At 38.8% G+C, this 15,790-nt stretch overlaps 1 protein-coding gene across 3 annotated transcripts in view; it reads right to left on the bottom strand.

Annotated features, from left to right (window-relative positions):
• Window positions 1–15,790, bottom strand: part of LOC134627609 (guanine nucleotide-binding protein G(i) subunit alpha-2) — a 47,155-nt gene extending 31,365 nt beyond the window's left edge. For 2 of the 3 annotated variants that reach the window (XM_063473859.1, XM_063473861.1), the window contains exon 1: window positions 14,846–15,790. In XM_063473859.1, the coding sequence (XP_063329929.1) occupies window positions 14,846–14,963 (118 nt within the window). In that variant the 5' untranslated portion in view covers window positions 14,964–15,790. The remainder of the gene's footprint in view (window positions 1–14,845) is intronic. The other variant, XM_063473860.1, reaches the window with a different exon arrangement.

Below are 15,790 nucleotides of genomic sequence, written 5' to 3'. Positions count from 1 at the left end.
CAAAACCTATGAAGTACATTCCAGGTCCTGAATCGCCGGAAACGATTAAGCTAGGGGGCTATCGTGTATATACATGTAAATGTATGCAAATTCTGCATGCGTGTCTGTTTCAACATTTAAGGAGAAGCAAAGCGTGAAATGGACACGGTGGACCGACGTGCTATCGGGTTGGGTGTTACATTACTATCAGTATCTGTCCAAAACTGCCGGGGACCTAACGAATATTCACTTTTTTAGCTCTATTTCTGGCCTCCACCAGTTCCTTCACCGCGTAATTTCAATATCTGACTCTTTAGCTGTTTACTCTTACACCCCACTAACTTGCTAGCTAATGCTGATGTGACAAGCCCTGTTGTGTGATGTTGTTCTTGCCAAACTAAAACCTCTACATACTGTACTTATATGCTATGTGCTCTGTGTGAGTACAATATCAATAACTGTACAGTTGAATGGAGTAAGTTTACAAAAAATGTAGTGTAAAAAATACCAGTGTTTCAAAATGGTCTTGAAAAAGGTTGGAATCATGCCTATAAAAGACATGAAGGAAGCAACAATCTTTAGTAGAAGAAAAATTTGATAATCCGAAGAACTGTATAATAATATTAATTCTATATCTAAATATTTACTATTAGCTGAGTGGGGGAGGACTTTTTTAGAACAATTTCTGTAGCAATAGTAGCAATGAGACATTACGAAAACCCCGTCACTACACATGAAACAGTGTAGTCTAAAAATGAAGGATGTCTGGAAAATTGTACATAAACTATCAAGAAAGGAAAATGCATTATTCTACAGAAAAATGTTCCCCATCAGTCTCAAATGGATCAACATTTCTGCTGCAGTTCTTTAAGGCTGAGTTCAGTTTAAATACTTTCTATTCTGTCTAATCTCTAGTAATGCATCATATTTTAATAAATATGATTTGAAGTGGCTGTCCTGTGAGGACCACATAACTCTAAATAAAAAGCTGTTAATGAGCATGTGAATCACAACAATTTCACTTCCCGGTCAAACAATAGTCAATAATGCTGAAGCGCTAACTCAGATTATGAGGACACAAACTCTGCTGCTAGTTGGGATGATTTCAATAATTAAGGGACATTAAAACAACCACTGAAATGTCAAAAAAAAGAAAAAACAAACCTTAGAAAATAAGCCAATGATGCCCCATGGTAGTAAAAGATATGTAGGTCAGGCACTGGTGAACTTAAAAGGATCTTAGTAAAAGTAACCTTCAATTTATCTGCTAATTGGAGGTATCAATGCCACGGGCTTTGTTTTGTCTCAGAATAAATTTTGCTTTTAATCACATGAAAAAAACTTTGTAAGACAGTTCAAAAGTTTTGCAGTGTTGCAGGAAAAGTATTTGCAGTTTTTTGTGTATTTTTGATAGTGAGATAAAGAAAAAAATAAGCATGAATCATGCAGCCTTACTTCGCAAAATCATTCCATCTGTTACTTCTGCTAACTATTTTTAAAGATGGAAGAACCCCTTTACAACAGTAAAAATTGACTTTTACATCATAGGGCTTTACATCTCAGTGACGGTAGCATTTTAATAGTTTTTTGGTGCTTGCAGAAAGAAGAGGATACAAATGTAACAGGCATAAGATTAATTACAAATAAAACCATGGCAAAAACTCAAGGAGGAATGGACTGGTTCATCTTCTGAGCTAATGTCACTGAGCAAAATCATTTTAATCTCATTCACTAACTATTCAATATAACATAACATAATACAATAGAGATATCAGGGTCTCAGCTGCTTGTAGACAGTTTATTTGTCTTTACCTTGGAAAAGCACTAGGCTATAATGCTTCATTGTGGTTACTGTGCCTGTATTTCTACAGATCATACCTCAGTGCTACTCCTAAAATGCTATTATTACCTCGGAGTAGGAACAAGCTGTATATTACCTTCCTGAAGACCAGTGCATCATCATAAACTCTACTGAGACTTTCCCTTTTCAGCTTCTGTATGATCTACACCCTAACTGTATTATTAATGAACATTTTCATTAGTACACATGAATTGTATCAGCCCTCCAAGTGGGTTCTCTGTGATCCATGGGGGTTTGTTCCAAACGTTAACCTTTAAATTTACCTTTCTAACTTAAGAGTATGTGAAAAGTTTAACCTATAAAGCTGCTCATTACAAAAAAAGACTTCCACTTGATGGTCATTAAGTAACATCCCGAGCCAATAATTTGGTGTAAGCATTAATTTAACTGCATGACTTGTGTCAGGGGGTAGCAACACGAGTGGCTGAATATGCTTCCCTGTTTGGCAGTTACCCAGACAGCTGACTGGGGGTACAAGTAGAACATGTGTCAAACAACAACAATCTCTGGCATTCAGTCTCCTGTGGATTTCTATTCCGGATTCTTTAAGTCTCTCCGTCAGTGCTCTGGCATCAACATTTATATGAATGAATATGGGGATGGTTTCTGATGGCTATTCCAGGAATCAGCTGGCAGACAGATCGATGGGTGAACTTTGATATAGAGCTTTAACTTGATGGACTCTACATCAGGCCCACTGATTGTAAATATTACTGAAGGTATTAAATTTAGACCGCTGCTGAGCAGACATTTTGTACACGAAAGCTACAGAGTTGATGCCCTACAATTGGTAGAGTCCTAAGCCCTACAGCAGCTAGTGAAATGGTTATCTGTGAAGAGCTTACACGCTCTGACTGTATTCTTTAATATAAATGCATGCAGGCATATTTTGCTGTTGTTCGATATTCAAAAATTTTAATTAGAATTTTAATTAAATTCTTTAAACCCCCTTTTTTTTTACTTGAGGCTGTGTAGTTAGAGTGTGTTATCCACTGCTCAGAATGTCAGTGGTCTGACCCCCAGCTCTCCTAGTGACCTTGGGCAAGATACTGAAACTCATATTGTCACTTAAACATATGGTTGCTTTGAGATGTCACAAAGATAAAAAAAAAAAATCACATGTGCAATGGCAGCCTTTTGTTGAAAATCTCTATACTGATCTTACATTTTCATTTTTTTGCTACTTTTTATGCTAGATATTGTTACAGTGCTACCCAATGTGAGTCACTGCCACATGTGAACTGCACAGGTATTATTTATTAACCGTTTTACTCCACATATGTTCTAGCTGCCTGTCGTGTCTGTCACTGTCTATGTAGGTTGGACATTTGCGAGTTACGGACACAGTGATGGTTAACGTATCTCAGCTGTAGCTCTGAAACACAGAATTGTCTCTCACACTCCACTCTTATGCCTTTTATATTGTTGCACTGTCACCTCAATGTCATTGCTGTCAATGTTGGCTTATCTTCTAATGGGGACGCTTGGAACTGAGGCCTTGGTAACAAAGTTGGCTCATGTACACTGCATCTGTCTAACAGTTTATAATCAGTGTGTTTCATCTGAGTCTACTACGTCTGCAAAATAAAGGAATCTGACTTAATGGTCGAATCTTGCACATTCAGGAATGTTCGACTGATCTGTTACTTTCCTTTGCTGATGACTGCATTTCATAAGTTAAATCTGATCACAGTTATATTTCATGTGGCCCAGTGCCCTTTAAAGTGCTCTTACACCTTTTCCAACAGTGATTACTTTCTCGCCTATTTAGAGGTGGAGCAGAAAATCATCTCCAGGAGGAAAACCAATTTAAAAGATCTGCAGAGGCCCTGTTTCCCAAGCACTGCAGCTTCCATATAAGGCATACTTAGAGTCATATCAATAAAGTATACAACTATATTACCCAAAGTATGATTTTTATAGTAAAGTTTAATATAATTACCTTCAGTTACGTCAGAACTACTGAAATGACATTACTTAGTTGAAAGCAGCTGTTTAACCTTTCAGTGGTTATTAAGGAAAAATGCAAAACAATCACGGGATTCACTCACAACAATCTGAAGACGTCTTACATTTTGGGTGTCTGTGATAAGCAGCTGTGTAAGATTCAATATTTTCTTTCAGTGCAGACTACAGATCAGTTGCCAAAATAAAATAAAATAAAGATGTTGTGGCGCACAATTTGTACAATGTCTAATATTTTCTATGTAAAATCGATTTTTGATATTTAAGGTTTGGATCTTCTCAGTCTGAATTATAAAAGAGAACTTTTAATATTTGAATTCAGGTTTCCCCTTTTTCCCCATGTGACAGCAGTTCCTTCATGTCGTGATCGCAAACCCTTGTTTTTCCAGTATTCTCGACCTCAACTGTCTACATTATTTCTATCTCCCATCCTTTATCTCCTTCGCTGTCTCTAACTTAAGCTTTTTAAGTGTTCTTGCAAAAGGTCAAGGTCCTTCCACGTTGCATGCAGCACCACATAAATAAACTGGAGTCTAGTGTAAGATGATATAGACAGAATTGATATTGATGATTTCTGGTCATTCCGCAAGACTTTGCTGCTTGCTGAGGCATGTTTGCACTCTTACACCACTGTATGAGAGGGGATGAGTGTAATATGAAAAGATGAGGAGTGAAAGCGATAAAAGAAGTTACCTAAATTATGGATGGGGCTGAAAATAGAAATGTGATTGAAAAATGAAATATGGGCAAGGATCTGCTGTGTCATCTGCACCAAATAGAAGATGAAGACTGATAATGCTTCAAATTTGTTATTTGTGTGCTGTGATAAAAAAGGAGGTTAAATTAATGTAGCTCTTCTCTAAAACGTTCATTCATTACAACTTTACAGTGTTTGCTGGGTATCAACCACAGTTATCACCAAGTCACCAGATAGATTTATCCCAATACTGGCAATAGAAAATGTAGAACATTTGGTAAAAAACACAAAGGGTCAAGGGTTCTACCTTAATTCATTCTCCTCCAGCATTATTAGCAGAAACCGTGGAGAATTTAAAATGTATTCACCTCTGCAGATACTACACAAATTGTGAGCTCGTTTTAAAATGAGCCGCAAAAGAGGGATTTTCTTTAACTGAAAACCACAGCTTTGCTCCAAATTCTGCTTTTCCAAACCATATTCGTCTTCCACACTAAGCCATAAACTTACACCCGTGGTTAAAACAGATCACTAACAGCTTTCATTATAATGCAGGGAATTACCTCTATAATAAAATGAAGTGGAGTTGTCACTTTTGGAACAACATCAACAATAACAGGAACTGTGGTATTATGGAGGAATTTATTGTAGAAATCACATAGCAAGCAGACTGCAACTCAGCTCGCTAAAATGTTGGGAAACTCTAAATGCATTTCAGAGAAAACATCATTTCTAGGGTTGTACAGTACTTGTACTATGGGATAATTGACAAATAATGTTGGACAGGAAATTTTGCTTTATTACTCTGCCACAAAATTGTACTACAGTGGTCTAGTAAATAATCACACTTCAGTTTATCCACCTCTCTCACTTAATAAGCATGTCTGCTATTTCAAAGAATCATCAAAACAATTGTGGTGGGTTTTAATTTTATGTACCGTGCAGTGTGGATGAGCACCACCATATAAAGATTTAAATAGCTATTTAACATTTCAAGCATTTTCTCAGGCTGAGCAACAGCCCTGTGCTCAAAACACTGCACGGCTATTAAAATCCTTTTTCCTGTGGGTGTTCTGTTTGGTGAATCCAGCACCAAATCCTATTCCCACCACCATGGTAGGCAAGTTAGCAGTTAGCTACTGAATAAAGCCAAACATCTTGTAAGGCTTAGATATTATCATAATATGAACACACTGTTCCAGTCTTGGCCTCTCTGCATTTTGTTCCCTGTCCATTTTAGAATTCAGTTACGATTTTATCAACTGTTTTTAAGGCTTTTAATGGGCAGGCTCCAAATTTGATCATCAACCTCATTTGCTTACATTCACACCTTTAGGTCTGATCTGCTGGCAAAGCTTTCTCACATATCCCAAGGCCACAGAAAATAAAATGACAGAGCTTTTGCAGTTGCTGCACCTCATTTGTGGAAATAGTTACCACTTGAAATAAAAAGTACTCTCTTCATCCCTGCTTTTAAGTGTAGGTGCAAAACCTACCTTTATTCTCTGGCCTTCCAGCTGTATCTCTGCTTGTCCCCTGCTGTGGGTTTTTGTTGTTGCTCGTATGTGTAGTCTATGCTGTAACTCCTTGAACCCAGGTTTATACATTTATAAGGTTATCATATGTGAAAGCTGTGCTTTTATCTGCTTGGATTCAAGTTCAGCTACCTTATAGTCACTAAGATGGATTTAAGTAAACTTAGTCAGCTTTTAAGTAAACAAGGAGAGCAAGAAATTCATGTGATAGGCAGGAGGTTCACTGACCTTTTACTTAGTAAACGCTGGAGCAGGCAGAAGGGGCCCTAAATAAGGAGGTGATAACTGTTTAAAAACAAACAAACATGCCACCGGGAATAGCTTTATTCCACACTAATGCCTTGATTAGTTAACTTTTTTTTATTATTAACTTATACTATAAAGTCCACAAATCTCTGACTTGCAAATTACATATAAGAATGAAAGTCTTTAGGAGACGGATGTCAGATTTGGGCAGGCGACAACTGTCATAAACACACTGGTCTGAATATGAGTGGTATGCTCACTCCCACAGATACCAAATTTAACACTCTTACAGGGTGTCATAAACCACCATCCTGCCTCAGGAAACAGCCACAACACGCTTCTCACTTTATCAAGCAAAGCAGACACATGGATGAACTGTCTCAGACATTATCTCATTCATAGGCCCAAAATCAAGCACGCACATACATGAAATCTGGAAGATCTGCTGTTCGACTGCTCATCGTGACTCGGAGTGAAACAGCCTCATTAAGAAAAACTATTTGTTTGTTCAAAATACATTTGTACTTCTGAGCACAAAAAACTGTCAGGTCACTACTAAATACATACATAAATAAATAGCATTTAAAAAATAAAACTAAAAACCAACTACAGTATATTATATTTTAAAAAATGGGGATTTTTTTTTGTTTTCTTTCAAGCAGAAAAACTCACCAATAATCACTGCCTGGTGCAAAATCTACATCAAAGTAAAAACTGCATCCTAAGCGTGACTGTAGGAAGGATTCTTTTCTTGCTAGATCAGCACATACAGTAAACTCGCGGGGATTTAATGAGGACTTAGTGGTGTTCGTCAGAGACATGACTAACAGTACTAAGTATATTCTTTGAACATGTGTGTAATTGTGAAGTTGTCATCTCTGGATGGGCAGCCTCACCCAGAGCTATTCTCTCCATCATGAGAATTGAGTAATGTCTGTGAAGAACTATTATTACTGTCTCCTGAGGGAGGGAATTAGAGATAAGCTGCAGTGGGTTCTGATTTCAACAAGGTTCAAGGGAACAAAGACGGTTAAAAATAGTCTCACATTTTTGGGTGAAAATAGGGAAACAGAATGTGCCTATTAGAGTAGGGAGTATCTTGCATATTAAAGTCAGCACTCATAAATCACTAATGACTAATAACGGTGTAGTTTCTGATGGTGATGATGTGTCCTTCTCATTTTTCAAAATCTCACAGACTCTTGTCCGTTTACAGTTTAACTTGCTCCCTAATCATTTTAATAGCATTTCAGATGTGTTACTATATTTTACCAGCAGCAATGGGTGCTTGTCTGCCTTCATTTAACCTTGGATTTTCACTCTCAGTCTACAGAGCCAATCAGTTACTCTCAAAATTACTTTGAAAAGTCATGGAAATAAATTGTTTACTATTCTCAAGTATTACACATTCTTTTAAATAGCTTTAACTAGTTAAAAAAACATGAAGCCAACTCTACATAACATTTCTGATAAGAGATATAAGAGAAATGTTTCAGTGTTTATCAGTACTGAAATGACAATTCAAAAGGGTATACATGTGACGAAGTGATGACCTTGCTTCACGAGAGGCCGTCTTATACATTTATGTAACATTGGTTTTTGTTCCCAGTTCCTGCTCGTATAAAGACATTCCATCTACTTACTCAATACAGAGAGGGCATGGTGCAACATGGTGAAATCAGTGTTTTCTTACCCATGGCTATCTTAAAACCCATGAAAACTGATATGAGAAGAGTTTTCTATGGACTTTATAGTCTTTTAAGCTTCTTACTTTACGGCTCAATCTCAGGCCATCAAGTAAAAGGACATTTGTTAGTTGTGTTTTGAAACATGGGAGTTTGAATGCAACATGGCTGTTTGTGCCAGACAGGCTGATCTGAGAACAGAAACTGCTGATCTACTAGGATTTTCCCACTCGCTACAACCACTGCATGCAGAACAGCATCTCTAACTGCACAATATGTCACATCTTGAAGCAGATGAGCTACAGCAGTACACACTGCACCAGGTGCCACTCTCTCAGGAAACTGAGGTTACAGTTTGCGCAGGTCACTAAAACCCAACAATAGAAAAGCAAAGCAAAATAGAAAAAGTCGCGGTGGTGTCAAATGTCAGGACAGCCTACATGAGAATTTTTGCTGACAATGTCAGTACAGTGCACCTATCTTCTGATAACTACTTCCACCAGGACAACATACCATGTCACAAAAGCTTAAATTGTCTCAAACTGGTTTCTTGAACATGAGAGTGAGTACTGTACTAAAATGGGCGCCAACAAATCTGCAGCAGTGAGTGATGCTATCATGTCACTATGGATCAAAATCTCTGAGGAACGTTTCCAACACTGTTAAATTTATGCCACAAAGCACTAAAGCTAAAGTGAGTCCAACCTGGTACTAGCAAGGTGTATCTAGAAAAGTGTCAGGTGAGTGTACATAATTGTTTAGTTGGTTGGGAATTTTATTTCATGAACAGTATTTTTGGAATTAAGATACTCGGTTTGCAAAGAACAGCTGCCCCGTTCCCCTGACAGTTTGGTACTCACTCCTTCATGCTTCAGTGATTTCTATCAAGTGACTCATCTTCTCTTTGCCAAAAGAAGATGATTTTTTTTCTGAACACAAATTGGACAAATACAATCATTAGAATTACTGCAATATGCGCTCAGTCAAGAAATCAAAAAGCAGTAAGCTCCTGCATGTTCTCAGTGCTTTCAGTAAATTGCCACTCAAGAATATTTTTATTATTTTAACTTAGTGATGTTGCTGACATCCTGAGGAACTGATATCAAGACAGACGATAAAAGACGATAAAGTGTGGCTGTGTAGAATTACAAAACAGTGATTATATGGTCAACTGAGGATTCCTTGTCAAATCGTGAGGTAACAAAGAAGGAATGCTGTTCAAAATACTTGACCTCATCATGAAAAAAAAAAAATTCACTCAGCATCCACAAAAGTGACATCGATTAAAAGGGTTAAACAGTGTTTAAAAAAAATTAAACTGGAAAGATACCTTTTTTTAAACTGAAAAGTGTCATAGTTTGTATTTAGTGATTTAGTTAATTAATTTTTACATTTTTACTAATCTCTGCACTCCACTCAGTTTCACTAACTTCGTTGGTCAGTTTTTCTTCTTTTCTAATTGTCTGCCTCACCCTTCTAAATATCACGGATGTTGATGCTGTCTTGCCTAACGTTACAAAATTCACATGCTAAGATCTCTAAAGCCAACAAAGTGTGTGTTTCATTTTGTTGCCTTAATCTTGAAAACTAGAATGATCTTCTCAAGGTCAATCCAAATTTCTTCTATGAAATTTTAGGTGTAAAAAATATATCTAATCAGACATTTGCATACAACTGTGTAATAAGTAGCACATGAAATTTTGAGTTAAGGTATCTCACAAAACATAGTTGCAGCCACATTTGTGCCATTTGGAGAAATTCCCTCAAGCCCCTTGACAGCGGGAAGCCACTCAGCCAACAAAGAAATGGTCCCAAACACAGCCCTCTGTGCTTTTATCAAAATCTTTGTGACATAATTCCTCTGGACACCTTGTAAAATGTTTATGCTGTTGAAAGGCCAAATGTGTTGTTTACTTACTAAAACACATCAATCTGATTCTTCTATCTGTCATGCTTGAGCCAGGAAAACAAGTCTATGGTCAAATTGGACCAAGAAGATACTTGAAGAAGAAGATACTTCATATTGTGAGAAAGCACAATCCAGCCACTGGTACTAAGAGAACGGGCAAACGTCCAAAAACACGTCCACCATATGCCTCAGTATATGAGGCTGGGCACTGGTCTGCCCGATTTGGTGATGTGCAGTACAGGAGCTCCACAGGGGACTTTTCTGTCTCTATTCCTGTTCGCTTGTACACCTCAGGCCTTCAGTGCAAGTCAGTGTCACGGCACTTACAGAGATACTTTTAATGTGTTGGAAGAGTAAAAATACCTGAGCATCCACACTGACAACAAACTGGAGTGGAAGAACAACACACAGGCCGTATACGAGAATAGGATGGGCAGGCTCTATTTCCTAAGGAATTTGATACCCTTCAATGTCTGCAGCAAAATGATGGAGACTTTCTAGCACTACAGTTGTGGCGAACGGTGTGTATTGCTATGGCTTGCTGGTGGAGCAGCGATGGAGCTGGTGACACCATAAGACTAAATAAACTGACTAGGACGGCCTGCTTTGTGATGTTTCTTTTTTCATTTTATTTATGAAGCTATGGTGGAGAGGAGGTCCCTGAACAAACTGTTATCCATCATGGATAATCCTGAACACCCTCTGCACCACTTAATGGGCAGGCAGAAGCAGTCCTTCCGTCTCTAATAGACTGCCACAAGTACAGGAATAGAAAATCTTTCATACCTCCTCTAATCACTTTCTATAATACAATACTCCGTGTGTCTATTGCTCCATTGCTCCATACCACAGTCTTTTGATTTTACTGAGGGAGTTTGGCCTATGCGGAAGAGCAGTGGGGACAGAGGATCTCCTTGGTAAAACATGCACTTGATGGTGACTTGTGCTATTGGCTTGAAATTGGCCTCTAGTGTTGTTAGCGTCCTGTTGATCTTGTACAGTTCCAGGCATTCCAGGATCCACGTGTGGGCCATTGAGTCAAAGGCTTTCTTATAATCAATCCAGGCGGTGCACAGGTGACTAGACAGTAGTTAGATGGGACTGGTACATATACGTTTTATTCATAATATTTTTATATACTGCATTACAATGATGCTAAGATTACTAGCATGACTACTATTATCACTACATTTACTATTATTACTGCTATTTTACTATTGTTGGTTAATTGATATTATTATTATACTTATTCAGGTGCTGTGACAAATTAATTGGTTGCTAAGCAGTTTGTAAGTAAACTTAACCATTTAGACTTTCAGGCTGCTTGTTTGCATCTGTTTCTACGAATTATTTTGAATCATGAAAAACAACCTATGTTACATAATGTTTGATAAACTGTGTATAATAAATATATGCCCTTTTTACAGCAGAAAGTTTGACTTTTCTTATTAGGAAAAGCACAGCACGGGACTCTGAAACCAAAGAAGGCAAATGAAATTCAAAATGCTGTAAGCTCCAAACACTGTACTTGTACTTTTAAATGACTCTGAACTAGTTGCTTTCAATTTTACTCTGCAAGTCAACTGTCCTCTTACAGCCTCACATTGGTATTAGACACAAAGATTCAAAGATATATATAAATATCACTGACCGCTGCTGTGAGCAAAGAGAAGTCTGCAAATGGCTTGCTTGAGATATCAGACAAGGTGAAGCCAGTCATCAAATTACAACAGACTAAAGAAAAAATCATCAAGATATGATAAGTTTAAGCAAAAGAAGTGTGTTTAAAAAGTAGAATGTGTCTAGATTAAGAGCAGATGTTTGTATTTAATGAGAGGATCTGAGGCATTCAAGAGCTGCTCTTGACACAGAAAACACTGCTGTCTTTTGACAGAAGTTAACATATTTGGAGGACAGGTTGCATTACTAATTTATCAGCTAATGTCAGGAATCTTGGTTAGCAAGCTGCATCCATAAACCATAGGGGGGCACCAGCTACCTATACCTGCTAATTAGTGCTTAGCAACAGACTAATATAACACTAGTATTTCAATCACCAAAACTGAAGCACAAACGTCTATGCAAGCGGCAGAGAGGTCCAGTTCAGTGAGTCCTATTACCCGAGGTAAGGCCTTGAAGACACCAGCTGCCTGCATCCAGACATCTGTCTATCCAAGTGACCACTCCCCCAACTTCCGAGCTTTTGGGTTGTTGTTGTTGTTATTTTTTTTTTTTTAAATCACCCCTGCAAACAAAGCAGGCCTGCACATTTTATCAAATATTAATCTTGATCACAATTTTGGCTTCCCAGTATTAAATGAATGTGATTAAACCAGTAACAAAAATGCATGATCCACCAGCACAACACAAATCAAAATAAGTACTGAGTACTAAGTACTCCTAAAAGTCAGCCTGACAACGAGCCTTCATGTGCCGATCACAGCTATTCCCTGCACTGCGCATTTGAAGTTTTCTGAGTATAGTCTGGAGGAGTAACACTACATTAAAAGTCAGATATACAACAGATAACAGACAAATATCAAACAAAAATCAAATGTCTGACACGGTAGAATGTGAGAAGCTCATCCCTTGAAGGAGATCATCATCCGCTGTTTTAAAATACTTTGGATTTAGTGCAAGAGATGCTAACCAAGAAAAAAATCATATACAAAGAGTGCTGTAGAGTTGTGTTTGCCTCCTGGAAACACACCACAACCTGCAGTATAATGCATGAAGGCCAAGAAAAACAATACAATGTTTCATGGTGATTGCTAAAGTAAATTGCCCAACATCAGCTTAAATATCCATAAAAGCAAGGCTGTACAGCACGTAAGCATATCCATCCAGCTCACAAAGATGCACTGAGATAACAACACATTCCCATTCCATTAGGTCAAAGATAAGTGTCCACCAAACATGGGGAGTAAAAAATCTTTCTGAAAAATGGTCACTTAATGGACAAAACACACGTTTTTACCAAAATCTGTGCAGGGGAAACAGAAAGAGATCTCACAGCCTTTCAGTATTTTTCCTATGAGCATCTGTCACGTAGGTGCAATGAAAGAAGTGAAAAATGTTATAGTTTGCCTTTAGGAGGTTCACTTAGGTCAGGTAGTTAAACACCTTATTTGATGGCAAAGATGTTTTAACTAAAAAAGTTAAAAAGAGAAAGCAGTAATTTGCATAAAGCTTTGATACAATTTTTTATTTATATTTTATTTTTCTTCTAAGAGATAGGGTGAATTTATGTGAGAAGGAAAAATCAGTTTTATTTTAGTTGAAATATGTGTGCATGACCAGAGTTGAAGGCGATCGTGGCTCAAGAGTTGGCAGTTTGTCTTGTAATCGCAAGGTTGCCGGTTCGAGCCCTGGCTTGGACAGCCTCGGTCGTTGTGTCCTTGGGCAAGACACTTCACTTGTTGCCTACTGGTGACGGCCCGGTGGCGCCAGTCCGGCAGCCTTGCCTCTGTCAGTGTGCCCTGGGGCAGCTGTGGCTACAATGTAGCTTTCCATCACAAATGGATGGATGACTGAATGTAGTGTAAAGCGCTTTGGGGTCCTTAGGGACTAAGTAAAGTGCTATACAAATACAGGTCATTTAAACATCCAAACTATCCATAGAGGTAATAAATATTAACATGCTTGTGCTTTAAAGTTGCTCATTTATTGACTTTTTGAGACAGCCTCAAGTGGCCACTAGATGAAATGCAGTTGTTGGCACTAGCTGCTGCCAATTCAGTTGCCACTTGTTCACCACCCAGACTCTTATCATGGAGCAATGCTGGAGGAATGCATGCAGAAAGTGATTTGACATTGTCTTTATAAAATAAGCAAGAAGAAGTGTGTGCCAACATTTCTACAGATTCTATGAACATTTCAATGCCTTAGTAGTTCTCCAGATGATGAAATCTCCCAAGTCTCTAAATCATTTAACTATTTACCCATGCAGTCTTTCATAGAGTGGTGCACCCCCACCATTCCTTTTAGACCAAGTTAAATTACTAATTGCCAATTAACCAAATTAACTGAGAGAGTGGCCTGCAGGTATTTTTTTTACTTATCATGGTGTCTTTTTGGTTATCATGTTTTTACATCGCCCATATGATTTGCAAATCTTTCCATATCTTCTGAAAACAGAGCTGGAGTAAGGAGGGAGATTGCTGGTAAGCTTGCGATCATGACAGGCAAAACAGCTTTCAGAAAATGCCCACTTCTACTGGCATTCACACAAACTCTTGTCTTGACATTAAACATGATCCCTTTCGAAGGAGCTGACAGACCAATCAGAAGCACGATCAAGTCAAACTTAAACAGCTGAAACTGTTAAGAAGGGAAGTGAGAATGCGGTAATGAGTGGGAGGATGTATTTCCTGTTTGCATATGTATGCGACTTTGTGTGCACACAGGATGGAAATGCAGAAGGAGGAAAGGAGATGGAGCCTTCAAGATGCAGAATTTGTTCGATATAAACTGTTGCTTCGCTGTTGTCACCTATTAAATTGGCATTTTTCCCTGTATCCCTTTGAGAGAGATTAATGTGAGTATAAGAGTAGAGCTGAAGTGTAATCCTGTGAATGCCCACAGGTTTAATATATTGAATTAAGCTTTCTGGGAAAAATGCCAGCTCAATCCTCTAAGAAGCTGTGCAGCATGTTGACATGAGGATATCTGACTTATCTCCAAGTATATAGTGTGGGCACTTGTGTAGGCTAATTAATAATACACAACATGACTGTAGACAGATGAGCACTGAAATGGCCCCTTTTCTACGCTGTAGCTAGGATTATGTGTATAGTGCCCTGCCTTAGATATAGTGAGGTTTAACTTTGTCGCCTTTGTGGTAGTTTGTAATATTTATGGTTTTATGAGTTTTCGGAGTATTATGTACAGACAACGTGACACGATCATTTCTGGAGTAAGAAACACTCCTTTCAGTTTCCTGAGGAGTCAACTCCAGATGTAACCTACCTAATAAAAGCAATTTCACTTCTCTGGCTGCCTTCTCCCCGTCCTCTCGGAGGTTTTTGTCAATCATCTTTGACCTCTCCGCAGCAGCTTTATCCTCGGCGCTCACCGTACAACCCATTGGATCCAAACGCAGAGGCGCACCGACCGCTTGCGCAAAAAAAAGAAGAAAAAAACAATAAGAATCTCAGAGTGCTGATGGTTTCAGTGCGTCGGCCGATGCCAGGAATAACAATGGAACAGCTTTTGCTTCCAGCACTGCCTTCTAGAAAAAACAGCCTCTTCCACTTGCAAACAAAGTCAGCTTATCCACCTGCAAGAAGTCTGTGGTCCCGCTCTTCTGGTCTACAAGAAGCTCAAAAGGGAGGCAAATGAATTCAGAACATTTGCTCTGTTTTGTTGTTGGGTTTGTGTTTGTTACACTAAACCTCAGATTTTTATGTGGTCCATGTCGAATCTATCAAATCCCTATGTCTTGCATCCATCCACAGACTGAAATGCCCGTGCTCTCTGCTCCACGGTAGACTGACTCACTTAGTCTTGGCCTGGTAAGCAGCGCGTCCCTCGGTGGTGGCGACAGTGCTGCAGTCTCTTTCTGTGCGTATTTTGGCTCGCGCGAAAAACCTCTGATAATCGTGTGACAATTGTAAGTTGTCAACCAGTCGCAGCGACGTCACTGGAGCAACTTGTCGCGATAGCCCTGTTAAATCAGGTGAGCTCTCCGCTGTCGCTCGTGTGAGCGAAACCAATTACTGTGCAAACCAGCGAGGCGTGATTTTAGGAGTGTGATGTGCAGACCGCAGTAGGCGCTGTGCCAGCCTCATTCCTCTGCATTTCCCGCGGATGCAGACTCTAGCATGACAAATGAAATGAAGGACAGCAGTCCGCCCTCTTCTCACTGACCGACTGCGATACGCAGGGGCCCCTCTCCGGTCAAGGATGCACGGA

This window comes from Pelmatolapia mariae, linkage group LG5 (genome assembly GCF_036321145.2).
Source record: "Pelmatolapia mariae isolate MD_Pm_ZW linkage group LG5, Pm_UMD_F_2, whole genome shotgun sequence".
Lineage (NCBI taxonomy): Eukaryota > Metazoa > Chordata > Actinopteri > Cichliformes > Cichlidae > Pelmatolapia > Pelmatolapia mariae.
Note: the sequence above shows the minus strand (reverse complement) of the source record. Positions and strands in the feature narration are given on the sequence as shown.